Consider the following 14551-nt stretch of genomic DNA (forward strand, 5'->3'; position numbering starts at 1 on the left):
AAACCAAGGTGAAACCACATCCAGACATTGTTGGGTTGGGCGGCCACCCCTCATTACAGATGTCGGACATCACTGACTGGTAAAAACAGGACAGGCAGCAGACTATAGTGGAACTAACATCAGACTTGAATGCTGCGCAGTGTACAAGTCAGTCTGAACTTGCAGTGCACCAAACGCTCCTAATGATGGGCCATGCACATGACATCGGCAACTATGACTGAAATGGGCATGTAACCATTGGCACTGGGCGTTAGCACAGGGGTAGAGCATTGCACAATCTGATGAATCCTGATACTTTCTTCATCGTGTCTATGGGAGGGTGCAAATCCATCGTCTTTCGAGGGAACAGCTCCTTGACACCTGTACTGCGCGACAGATACAAGCTGGTAGCAGCTCCTTTGTGCTGTGGGGAACATTCACGTGGGAATCCATGGGTCCAGTGGAGTGCCTGCAAGGCACCATGACAGTCAAAGAGTATCGTACACTGTTTGCAGACCACATCCACCCCTTCATGACGATCATGTTTTCAGACAGCAATGGCATTTTTCAACAAGATAATGCACAATGTCACAAGGCGAGGAGTGTGATGGAGTGGTTCGAGGAACAGTCGCGAGTTCCAATTGATATGCTGGCCCCCAACTTGCCAGATCTGAAACCATCTAACACATCTGTGATGTGATTGAATGTGTTGTCAGAGCTCATCATCTTGGTGTAAATAAAAATTTTGTTACAGTCGCGAAAGATGGAATATTTCTCAATATTACATACGACACCTATGTGGTACTTAAATTAAATGAGATATTGTTATACAGTAAATTTTATATGAAATTTAGGTATCTTGTCCACATTTCTTTCTCAACATTGTGGCAACTAAAATCGACCATACGCAAAGTATACGCTATCGACTTTTACCTCTGCAAACTCTTCAAAATTTCGTGCAATGGTTTACCACATTTAATGCTGCACAAAAACTGCATTGGACATAAAAAACAAAATTAAGTCATTTATTTGGGGGGGGGGGGGGGGCGAGGTATCAGCAAAGAAGAGGTATAAAAATCCAATTTTTGGGCCAAATAGTTTTGTGAAGTCGAATGATAAGTGTGTCAAAGTAGTTGGAACACCGTGTCTCTGCACAGGCAGGCAGTGCAGTAATGACAAAATCGTGCACAGCGTGGAATGCGGGGAGCACGTCTCTGTAACAGCGAAAGGGGTAACGCTGCCATGGTGGCTTTGCTTCATAAACTGCGCGCTCCCCCCTCAACGTAAGTTTGCGCTGCTTCTCTTGGCGCGTGCGTCATCTGCAACTGGCAACGCAGCAATCTCCCGCGTCTGGGCGGGCATGCGCGAGCCGCCAAGATAAAAGAATTGAACTATAACACTATCAGGTATTGGTGTCTTGTTGGTATAAATATGAAATTGGGTTGTGATTGTAGTTCTACGAAATGGGTGAACAAAGTAAGAATTCTGTTGCTAAAAACTCTTATCAACATATTTTAAAGGTACAGAACTCCTAAAATGTTTGCGGAATGGAGCTGAACATCCGAAGTAATTCAAAAGTGTTTTATGATTTACTACCAGTAAGCTTTTCATTATAACACGGAATACTTTTTCAATATGACGTGTGCATGCAGTTCCAGAGTGCTTTGAGATTCAAAAATATCAGAAAACACAACGAGTGTGTGTCCATAAGAGAGTTCAATAATATTGCGGCACTCTTGCAACTTTTGTATCAAAAAAGTGTCGAGAGACGACTGGATGTTGGTTTTTGTCTTTCTGCAGCAACTGCAGTTATTGTAGCAATGTATTATGCACAATTTAAAAACAAATAGCTCACCTGCATTGCTGTATATGACCGAGGGAGGATTACAACACACTATAGACATGTAACAGCCAAAGAAATTTCGAACAAATAGGGTCATGCGTTTCAGGTGATGTTATGACACAAAAAGAAAAATCATCTTTTGAATGTGATTTAGGAAGCAATGCAAACATGTAATCACAATGAATTATTTACCAAAAGCTACAGCGGAATAGATTATTTCTTAATTTTTGCTGAAGATTGCGAGTTGGAAGTCATATACCGTTATCATGAAATGAAGACATCCTAAGTTTCAATAACCACCTTTTTGCAGCACAGACCACTGCGAGATGGGCAGGAAGAGAGTCAGTGGGGCTCTGGAAGGTACTGACACGGATGTGGAGCCATGGCAACTCCAGTGCCATGGCCAGCTGCGATAGATTTCTAAGTTGAGGATCCATGGTGAGAACAGCCCAATCAAGGTGGTCCCACAGATTCTTGACTGGATTTAAATCCAAGGAATTTCGAGGCCAGAGAATACAGTAAACTTTTCCTGGTGTTCTTTGAACTACGTCCATACACTACAAGCTGTGTGACATGTTTCATTGTCCTGCTAATGATGCATGTAGGGGTAGACATGGCCCCTGAAGATAGATGCATACTTATGTTGATCCACCGTGCTTCTCGAATGGCGAAATCATCCAGAGAATGGCCTCCAGCCTGGACCCTACCCAATCATTATTGCAAGGTGTTTGCTTTCAGATGCTTCACACTGTACAAACCACCAGCCACCTGTACGGTGTAACATAAAATGTGATTCATCTGAAAAGGCCACTTGTTGTCACTCACTGGGCATTCGGTTGTTGTATTGGCAGGCAAATTCCAGTCTTTGTTGCCAATGAACAGCAGTTAGCATGGCTGTATGCAGTAACATTCACTGAATGGTCGTTAAGGAAACACTGTTGGTAGCCCTTTGGTCCACGTGGGCAGTCAGTTGTTCAACAGTTGCATGTCTGTTTTCCCGTACGTGCCTCCGCTGCTGTCTTTCACCTCTATCATCTATGGCCTGCCTCCACCAGTTTTGGACAGGGGCATTTTGCCATCCATGCCATACTTTCGCTGCAGCAGCATGTAAACATTTTATAAACTTAGCCATTTTGGAAATGCTTTCACTCTTGACCTGAAAGTCAATGACCATACCATTTGGGATGTCCAATACATCACTCCATTTCTGCATTTCAACAATGACTGCATTGTTTTCTGCATCCCCCTGATCCATTTTATATGCCCTCCATTGTCAGTGCGGCCACATGCCATCTGTGAACAGTTATTGCACACTGACATTTTAACAGATGGTGGTCACATTAATGTGGCTGGACCATGTATTTCCTTCGGTGTCACAGCGTCAAATCTTCAAAAATCAAATCAAGTTTCTGATGAGGCATTTTAAATAAAGAATTGTTCTCGACACTAATTTAAAAGTAAAAGGCACATTTGTTTCATAAATGACAAAGAATTGGAGCAATAAATGTAATTTGATTTCAAACACGTCTACGGTTCATAACACTTTTTACTTACAGATGAGAAATAAATGTCTTATTCATGTAATTGAATAATGTTTTGAAAACTATTTGTCATTGACAAATAACAAACAAAATTATCTTCATTCATTGTTCATCGTTTGTGTACATTTTGTCCAACCCTGATTGCAGCAAACTGTAACACACATGCACACACTGCAAATTCGCAGCCTATGTGGGAAAGATTGCAAGCCAGTGATGTCCACTCACTTGGCTTTGGGATCCAAGTGGCCATGTAAATAAGTTCAGCCAGCTTTCACTGAGCGAGACAGCTCTCTCTCTCTCTCTCTCTCTCTCTCTCTCTCTCTCTCTCTCTCTCTCTCTCTCACACACACACACACACACACACACACACACACACACACACACACCAGGGCTTATACGCGGACAAGGAAAATAAAATTCTCAGATTTCCCGGTTAAAAATACACTTTCTCCAGGGTGAAAACACGCTTTTTCTGTGTTAAGTGACAGTAAATTTTTGCTTATTAATCCTTTAAATAGTTATGGTTTTAGACACAGGTGTAGAATTTCCTGGCAGTTTAGAAAACAAAACTCAGAGAAAAAGACACATTTTGGAAAAATCTTTGATGTGCAGCAACATGTACACTGCATATTTTCGTATAACGAAAGTATACATTGGAATTCCACCAAACACTGCATGTTAGTTTCCGAATCACTGAAATCGAGATTGTGATGTGCTTCTGTAAGCCAGTCATAGCTCATGTCATGTGATTTTGCCAGCCGATGACAGCAAATATTCAGAGCATAGGGCACGTGATGTAGTCAGCCAACAGCAACACACTGTTAAGTACCACTAACACACAAACAGGGAAAGTTAATAGTTTAAATTAATACACATAGTGTTGTTACAAGAAAAGAAAAGCTTCCACATATAACATTGGTCTCTAAGGTTAATAAGTTGCAAGAGAAGCTAAGCTTTCGCATATAATGTTGATCTTTTCGTGTGTGTGTGTGTGTGTGTGTGTGTGTGTGTGTGTGTGTGTGTGTTACACTTCAAGATATATCACACAAATGTGGCAGTAAAATTTTTAATAATGACAAGTGTCTGATCTCCAGGGTTCAAAATTCTAAATGGCTTGTCATCAAAGAGTTGATTTTTAAATGAGAGTCCAACACTCTGTGATTTAAGAAATTCATGGTAGATTCTCGCACATTTATTTTGAAAGTAACGCTTTTCAAACAATCATTTGAAATATTTTCCCGCAACCTGTTAGAAATAGGTTTGTTTCAGCAGTTGCAAGAGAGCGCAGATAACAGGTGACACCGAACTTCCGCACCTACCATGACATAGGAAGCCCGTCTATACGTACGTGTAAAAATACTGAATGATCATACATTATGTCATAAAAGAAACAAGACATCAGAGGATACTCCAAGAGCATTGGAATTTCATGAACCATACTAAAATGTGCACATTTAAATGGGACATTTGTATGTCCAGATTCCCAATGAAGTAGACCTTGACCTGATATTAAGCTTTTCAGTGCGGTTTTCGGGATGTAAATTTCCTTGAAGCACCAGTACTATATTATATCATGTTTGGTTCTTTATTATGGCATAATGCCTTTTGTGCTAGAAGATGAAAATGTGCCCTTGAAATGCAGCGAACAATTGAAACTAGCCATTAGTGTGGAATTACACATTTCGTTTTAACTACATTGACTGCCTCTGTGGAACAGGTTAATAAAAGCCAAATTTCATTAGCAAACAGACAAAAATAACTTCATTGTTCTGAAGGCGACTAATGCTTGACTGTCAGAAAGGTGGAAATAAAATAGAATCTGAAACTAATGACATGTTTTAGCCTTCCGTTATTATGTGAAAGTATTTTAATTCACTGGATAGCTCCCGGATACAGATATCCATTTTGCTTTCATTTGACATGAGAGTAAACGAACAGAAAACAGCAAAATCACTAAATGTAAATGTAAACATGGGTCACATGGAGACTACCCACTATAACTCAGACAGTCCCGGATCTATGATATTTGCGAACCGGGTCAATACTAAAAATAATCGAATTTTCAAAAATATGTTCATCTTGTAGTGCACATCTTTCTGAAAAGTCTGAAACATGAAACGTGTGTTCGAGGAAATGTACGACATGTATGCAAAAGTGCAGTGCCACACCTCTTCATAAAGCATTCTTCTATCGCACGTTACTGTATTTCGCTCTGTGGAATGGAAATGTGTATATTTTCTAATGGATGCCATCAAACTATATTCTGGACAGTGGAAATTGAAACGTCCTGTGGTGCCTCTCCTGCTCCCAGTCGGCCAGTTTGACAGTGGCAGCCTGCTCCTCTAATAATAAAAAAAAAAAAGAAGAAGGAAAGAAAGGAAGAAGAAGAAGAAGAAGAAGAAGAAGAAGAAACTCGATAGCAGATGGGATTATTTGTAATCGTGAGAACAAGAACTCTTCAGAAAATTTGCACTCTTTATTGTCTATTAGTTAATAACTTGCTGTTTTCTGTGAAATGAAATTAAATATAGAATACATAAAACCAATAAAGACAAGAGACAAGCAAGAAAGTACAAATTTCTTCAATCCTTAGCTTTTTTCTCTCTAATCTTGCTACAGCATTACATGGCGTGCTTTCCTTTCTGTGAATGTTCGTCGAACGTTTTACTATATGAAAAATCGAAACATCATTATCTAATATTCAAAAAGCTGTTAACAAAAATAAAACCCAAGACTGGTGTGGTTTCTCGAACTGATTACGTCTATTTTGTCACTGTCTGCTAGATAAAACAAAATAGGTCTTTCTAATACTGCAGAAATTTTGTAACACACACCAAATAAACGAGACTGCTTTGGCACAAATGGACATTTTTATAATATGACAGAATATAATTCCCGAAGTACCAATATCAAATGCTTGTTAGGCTTGCTACAAGAAAAAAGCTTTATGTTAGGAAATAGTTTCACATTTCATTCACACGCACCAGCTTCTCAAGAATGAGATCTAAAAGTAGTATTAAGAAATTTTTATATAAATTTGGAATCATCTTATTCTTCCATAATTTGTGTGATGTCCCTGTTTCTTCTCCTTCTTCGTTCTAACAAACAATCTGGTCATCACCAACTCTGCAGCTATTCCTGTCATTGTCAAAATTTGTTCACCGATTAACTTCACTAAGCCTGCCAGAATCACAGGTTTAGTTATCCCACGATTATTTTCTGGTTAGGCGTTATTACGAGTTCGTACAACACATTTTCTGTGTCACTTACAGAATAGAACTTACGTGGCTGCTAGCCAGGGACTGTATAACTGGTTCTTACTAGTGCAGTAATCTGGCCAAAAATTTTCTGTCATAAATTCGTTTTCTTGGATACACTGAGAAGATAATACGTAATCTTTCTCACCTGTTATTCCTGTCAGTCGTTTATTTCCATTTTGGTAGTCTGAATCTATGGATTTCGCTAGTAATTGTAACAATGCAGATCATTCACAAACCCAGTCAACCACATAATCAAACAGTGATTGGCATTCATCCATTCGGCTTTACTCCACTCAGCTCGTATAGCCCTCTGGAAAGTTCATTTCTAGATGTGACAAGGATTCTCCTAACAGGGACATCACGTACATTATACATGCATTCAAAAATAGATTAATGATTTATACTGAAATCAACTTAAAAGTGTTCAAAAACCAAAAGGGAAGCCTTTCAAAATCGTATGAATAATCGACAGAAAAACGTACGCTGAATGCTAGGCGCTTTGTGAAACAAGTGTTTTTTCCTCACGAATATGAATTTGGCACCCCCTTTTCCCACTAGCATCTAGCTGCTTGCTGCAATTGATTGCACAGCCAACAGCCACATTCCTGCTCAAACACGACTCAACTGTGCATGCGCATGAGCCCGCTCGTAACTGCTAAGACAAATCTAATGTAAACAGTTGTGACTTCACGTTCATTGGAGGAAACTTGTTGTTATGAAGTATTGCATAGTCTTCCTAAAGCCTTTGACACGTTTTGCTGTTGGCAGATGATTGCATGAGCAGTGTGTGTCGTCGTCGTATATGGCGCATTTCCTTTGCAATTTAAGTTGTTTTCATTTTTTCTTCCATTTATCTTTTATTGTTAAAGTATTATTCTGCAGTAGCGGGGTACAATAATATCCTTTGTTAGATTATCGGTTCTTACTAGTCAAAATTACAAAAATTTAACTGAAGACTAAAACAATGAAAAATTCCCAGAATTCTAAAAAATTCCAGAGTTTTTCCCGGTTTTTCCCAGATGAAAAAATTCCTGGGTTCTTCCCTGATCTCCCGGTTCACACACACACACACACACACACACACACACACACACACACAAAGCAGTGTAAATAGCATGCATATATGGAACACATGTACAATACTCTAGTCTAGAACTCTGCATTACAGTGACTGAAAAACAAAATCTATAAATATTTTTAGACCACTCTGGAACTCTTCCCCTAGCTGTGCAAATAGTGTTATTTTGGTTCTACTTACGCCAAGTGTTTTCCCAGTGCTATCTGTAGAGTTGTTAAGCATGGGTCACACAGCTATGAATGGCAATGAAAGATCATAATCAAAATTCTGGAGATTTCATAATTATCAAATTGGGTGGGCAAAGAAGAAGAATGTTTATAAACACTTCAAATCAGAGAAGCACTCTGTTCACCAGTGGGAAAATACCACTGATTCTCAAAATAAACCATCATCGGTTGGAACCTTAAACACAGACAAAAGAAGGAAACAAGGAGAGACCTTTGAGGGGAGTTGGGGTTGAAATTTTTGCAAAAGCAAACATTAGAGTCAAAAAACTCCCAAATCACCACTTCTTTTTTATAAAATAATTAAACTTTGAGACTTTGCATTTATGTTCATAGCACAACAACCCTTTAAATTTATAAGTCTAATCATTTATAAACAAACAAAAAGATTGATGTTAACTTCATCAAAAACAGATGCTACATTTTCTAGTCTAATTCTGCTTGCAAAGTGACCGTTACAGATCATCAAATACTCTCAGGTATAAAACTTACTAGGCCTGTATGTCACATCGTCAGCTTCTTTTGACACACTAACTGATCTTTCACGTGAAGATGGGTGGACATCTGCAACACCTGTAGATTTACAGCAAAATTAGGAACTCTGCAAAATATGTTGAAAGAAGTCTATCTAAATATGGACAGTACATACAGACTTACACAGTAAAATCAACACAAGAAACAAACAGCATAAGGAAAAAACACACACACACACACACACGAGGAGGAAAAGGATGAGTGATTAAATCTAATGATACTCGGAGGGAACCAAGCAAGGAAAGAGGGCACAAATGGATGGCAAGAGAGTGGAATGCTCGAGGGCAGAGTTTGAAGGGTGGGAACGAGTGGGGGTTGGATGACACATGCCCAGCCGGGATGGGGAAGTGGAAATTGTGGTGATAGGAGTGAACCGGAAAAACTGGAGATGATACTGCGATGACATAATACGGGTGAGGGGGGAGGGCAGTTTTCTTGCAGCATACAGTTACACAAAAGTCCACCGGCAGATAGTAATATATTCATTTTGGATGCAGGGAGCACCTGCATTCGACTTCTGTCACACTCATTCAATCACCCCATACTTGAATGTCCCAAATGTCGACTCTAAGGCTGCATGTAACACTGGAAGCAACTTGAGCTCGTACACAGCACGTTTATTCATCAGACTGTCGCATGTACATTAGGTGACGTAATGGATTCCTGCCTGTAAGACAATTCTCCTTTGCTGAAGCGAAACTTGAGGCAGCAGGAAAGGTAGAAGTACTGGATAACTGGGACGTAGAAGAATTAATTATTAATCCAAAAAGTTTCTACAGTTGGTTGAGAATGACTCGAAACATTCAAGTACATTCTAACGAGTAAGGGGCACACGCTTAGTACATCCAGCAGCTTTCAGAAAATGATATCTTCTCATGAGTGTCTGGAAAGTGAGTTAACATTTACTTTAACATTAAGTGACATGAACTCATAAAATATGGACATAGTTTTTAAATGTTACAACACATTTTTTTCTGTTATTGACGTGTTCTAGATGCTGCAAACTGACCATTATTACAAAAGTTGGTGGTTGCTTGGTTTTTCTGAGAAATTTTTAACTGTTTCCAAAATTGCTTTGCTGCATGACAGGGCGGCCCTGCCCTCCAAACCCCACAGTACTCCATTCAGCCACAGCTTGCTTCCTCCAAGCATTCATACTCTAATAAACCATGTCCAAGCACAGAAAGCTCAAGAATGTATGAGAGAGAAAAATTCCCAACCTGTGGACTTCTGCCAGAGACACTGGCATTGGGACAGATTGTGCCAGCAAATTCTGTGGGAGGGTGCGCGTGAACTGAGAAAATGGAGGGGGATACCAGACCGGGAACTGGGATCAAATGAATTTCATAAATGTTTCAGTTTTAAGCCTAATAATACCACTGGAAGCAAAGTCACATTACACGGCTTAAATAATACATCCCCCGAAACCTGTGGCTTGGCTTGTGTGGCTAAATGACACAGATAGCCATAGAGTAGGTTCAACAACATTGGTGGGTAATTGGTGGAGCTTCTTAAAGATGATTAACATCTTTTCAGTAACTGTGGGAACAACAGTCTGGATGGTTCATTTAACTGGCCTTTTAACATTAGCCAACATAGTCTTGCTACAATGATCAGGCAGCACAGCTGAATGTTAGATGTTCTGTGTGCCTCTGAATATCACATAATAACAAGGATGGAAAAGTTATGTATCAGGGGCTATAGACTAGTATCACTTCCAAGCAATAACATCATGGAAAATGTAGGAGTTGCAATGTATGTAAAAGTTGGACACGAAGTCAAACATCACTGAAACAAATAGTTTTTTGTTGATCACGATCTACACACTTGTGCTTATGAGTTCCTGCTGCAGAATACTTCTCTGACACTTAACAGCCTACAGATCTCCTTTATGAGAACTTTCAGTTATTTATGAGAAATCTAGATGCATTATTGAGCTGTCAGATAAGAACAGTTAGTAGTTTGGGTAGATTTCAAAGTAGATTTTTTAAAAGATAGGGACAGGAAAAATTAACTAGCATCAATATTTGGGTGTTTCAATTTAATTTCTGTAGTCAATTTTTCAACTCATATGCAGCATGATAGAAGGACACTGATTGATAACATTTTTGTATACAGTTTTCAGGCTGAAATAATTAATGTTTACCCAATTGTTAATGCTCTACCTCATGATGCACAATTAATGTAAATAAACAATATTGTACTTCACCGCTCTGAGGCAGGTTCATACAATTATTAATGAGAATAGGATACATTGTTTTAAAAGAGGTGACATGAGATGATGAATATATAGAAAGATATGTTGCTGTCAAATCCAATTTACATATGCAATATGCATCACTAGAACAGGGAATTTTTCCCACACAGGGTAAAATACGCAGCTGTTAAACCTCTTCATAATAAACGCAACAAGACAGACTTAAGAAATTATTGTTTAATATCCTTACTGGCAGATATTTCCAAAATATTCAAAAAAGTAATGTATTCAAGAGTAGTCTCACACTTGAGTAGAAACAGTTTACTTAGCATATCACAGTTTGGATTCAAGAAAAGTTGCTAAAATGAGAATGCTATTTACACGTTCACTCATCAAATAGTAAAATATTGCCAGTTGGCATTTTCTGTGAACTTTCCATGACATTTGATTGTGTAAATCATGTTACTCTCTTACAAAAACTCAAGTTTTAAAGAACTGATGAGCATACACACAACTAGATTGAATCATACATAGAAAACAAAATTCAAAAAGTGTGCTGAATGATTCAAACAATGTTGGAAAGGTAGAAAGTTTTAGCGACCGGGGAGAGATCACAATGGGAGTCCCACTAAGTTCAATTTTGGGTCCGCTCCTATTCCTCATATATGTGAATAATCTTCCACTTAACACCCAACAAACGGAATTGGTACTTTTTGCAGACAATACTAGTGTTATAATAATTCCCATCAGTTAGAAAGCAACAGTAGAAATTGTAAGTGACATTTTCCAAATAATTATAAAGTGATTCTCAGAAAATGGAATCTTCCTAAATTTTCAGAAAAACACACTATATTCAGTTTTGTTACAACATACAGAGTCATACCAACAATTGATATAACACCTGAGCAGAAGTCAGCGAATAGGGTAGAATGCTCCCATTTTTGGGCGTATATCGATGAAAATTTTAACTGAATGAAGTGTATTACTGAGCTTCTCAAACAATTAAATTCAGTTACTTTTTCTCTCCACACAATTGTCAAATTTGGAAACAAATTAATTAATTTCCTGACATATTTTGCATTTTCCCATTCAATTTCTTATGGAATAATTTTCTGGGTAACTCAGCACTTAGAAACAAAGTACCGATTGCACAAAAGTGAGCAATAAGAATAATGTGTGGTGTTCCCACACCAATGTCATGTAGGTACCACTTCAAGGAGCTAGGTATTTTAACTGTGCCATCCAATACATATACATTCACTAATGAGATTCATCATAAATAATCAATCACAATTTAATAAGAACAGTGATGTCCATACTGACAACACTGGTGACAAAAATGATCTTCATTTCCCATTACTCATGATGTCAGTGGTTCAGAAAGGAGGTCAACATTCAGCAACAAAAATTTATTATCATTTGTCCAATACCATAAAATGTCTGACAAGTAGCAAAGCAAGTTTCAAATCTAACCCAAAATAACCTCTCCTGGGGAACTCCTCATGTTCCATTGACAAATGTCTACACAAAGACTTAAAATATATTTTGTGTGGTCCAGCCTTAAAAAACAACAAACTGAGAAAAATGCAGAAATGAGGAAAACATTAAAACCAAAATATGAGCAAAACCATGTGTAATTGGCATATATGATTAAAAATCTTAATGTTCAGCAATAAATTGTTTAAAATCTGTGGAAGTGAAGGAAATTAAACATGCAATACATTGTTTATACAATAATTTGTGGTAATAACTTTCATCAGCTCTTAAAAAAATCATAGATATGTAACAGCAAATCAAAACTCGTCACGAAATTAATGCTGTAATCTGAGTACATGGTAATCAAGCTATTTTTTGACATGCTACGAGAACAAATTATGCATCAAAATGCATGTTTATGACAGATCTTTCCTTCGTCCTTACCCAGAAAAAAATAAATATAGATCAACATTGGCAATTAAACCGAAAACTATGAAGTACAGTGAAAGGCGTCAGACTGTAATATGTGGGGGTGTGCATGCCAATGGCAGTGCAGCATACTCTGGTAATATATGAATGCAGTGACCTCTAGTGTATTGCTTGTAAACTTTTCCTTATTCACTGTGCCACTCCATCTCTATCTTGTTATCCCCACTGATAATGGTGCTCCAAACAAGCAGAAAATGTTACTTCTGAACACGATGTCGCATGAGTGCATCATTGATTTGTAACATAGTTATTACAATAAGGAATGTACGTGGTGCCATAACAATCGATAGTAACTACAAAATTACAGCACATCTGTCATTATTCAGTTTTGTAAGGACCCTGGGAGATCAGAAATGGTGCATTACAGGACAGTTTATATACTACTCTCTTGTAACATACAGACGTTTACTGAATAATGCCATTTTCCTTTAACAACAACGAATTGCCAGTAACCAACAGAAGACCTGGCCTTTTACAGGAAGACCTAGTATACCTATCCAATGAAGTACAGTTTTGTTCACTACATTTTCAGCCAAATCGGTGGAAAGTAGGAAACTTATATGGAATGTGATACTCACATTACTTGACATATCAAATAAGCCACCAGAACTGTAGCTTAAGGGGAAACCTAACAAACATGATGATAAATTATCAAAAGTCATAAAACTGTTTCCCAACACAGGAGGAACCAATCCCACAATTGTTGCTAAAGCTGAGCCACAACTTGTGAGAATCTTTAACACATTCACTTTTGAAGCAAAAGTAATTACATATACAAAAACACTCGTGTATTAAAAAGTCAAGTGACGTGTAAGAATGGGAGAACTCCATAAAAGCCATAAATAATTTTCAAGAATCAAGGAAAGTGCCTATGACAATAACAACAGACAACAACAGAAATATATGCTTCCCATGCATGAAATGTGTTTACATTCTCTTGTTTTCAGTGGAATAGCCTGCCAGTATAAACGCACATACTCAAAAGTATTTCCTCATGAAATAGTTGCAACTTATGTCATTGTGCAGCGGATTCGGCTATTTTTAGATGTATTTCACAATAATTTGTGTCTCTTGGTGACTTATTAATGCATAGAATACAAAAATGTAACTACTCGATTAATGAAGTAGAAAATAATTAGAAACAACCATTATCCTAACGATACATGTGACTGACTGCTTTCTCACCGCCTGGAGTGCTAGTATCACTCCAACTGTGAAACAGTAACAACTTTCACATCAGAGAATGTCGTGACCATCTATTATTTGTGTCTAGGTACAGCAAATCTCGTTGCCGATCAGTTGTGCTCGGCTGACTTCAGGTTTTATGGATCAGCAGCTTGTAGAACTTCGTGATGGTAGATAGTCGAGGCTTAAAGTGGCCTTTAGGACAAGGAGCTTCTGATTCATTCCACGTGAAATTCAAAATTGTATGTTAATTACTGAAGTTTATAATCTCATGTACAATGTCACAGTCTTTGTACCAAAATGTATCGAAGTTTACAGTAATGAAGGACTTAACAAAATTTTCTCAACAGTATACTCCATAACTAGAAGCAAATGAAAGTTTTCTCCAAACTACAAGCACTTTTTCACAAGGAAAGTGTTCCAGTTCTTATTACCTTAACTAAAACTATACGTTTCAGATTACAGACTACATAAATAGATTGGTCTGAATCCAATGTTTATCACTGATGGCTGCACAAATGTCATGGACACATGTTTCTTTCATTAACCTGGAGCTGAATTTGACCTTTAAGTTACTTCTCTCGATAAGTTAGTATACAACTGCAGCAATTTACAGGTAACTTTGTATTTTTATGTAAAATTCCTTTATGTGGATTGAATCTGACAATGACACAAAGGCTTGTAATTATATTTCAAAACCCTGGAGGTGCAGAAGTATTTATTGGTGTATTGCACAGGAGTGAAG

The 14551-nt window shown here is 38.0% G+C and overlaps 1 protein-coding gene across 28 annotated transcripts in view; it reads right to left on the bottom strand.

Annotated features, from left to right (window-relative positions):
- The window catches only part of LOC126298596 (uncharacterized), a 331195-nt gene that overhangs the window by 213972 nt on the left and 102672 nt on the right, over window positions 1-14551 (bottom strand). For all 28 annotated transcript variants that reach the window (XM_049989986.1, XM_049989996.1, XM_049989992.1 and 25 more), the window contains one exon: window positions 8418-8498. In XM_049989986.1, the coding sequence (XP_049845943.1) occupies window positions 8418-8498 (81 nt within the window). The remainder of the gene's footprint in view (window positions 1-8417; window positions 8499-14551) is intronic.

This window comes from Schistocerca gregaria, chromosome X (assembly GCF_023897955.1).
Source record: "Schistocerca gregaria isolate iqSchGreg1 chromosome X, iqSchGreg1.2, whole genome shotgun sequence".
NCBI classification, from domain to species: Eukaryota; Metazoa; Arthropoda; class Insecta; order Orthoptera; family Acrididae; genus Schistocerca; species Schistocerca gregaria.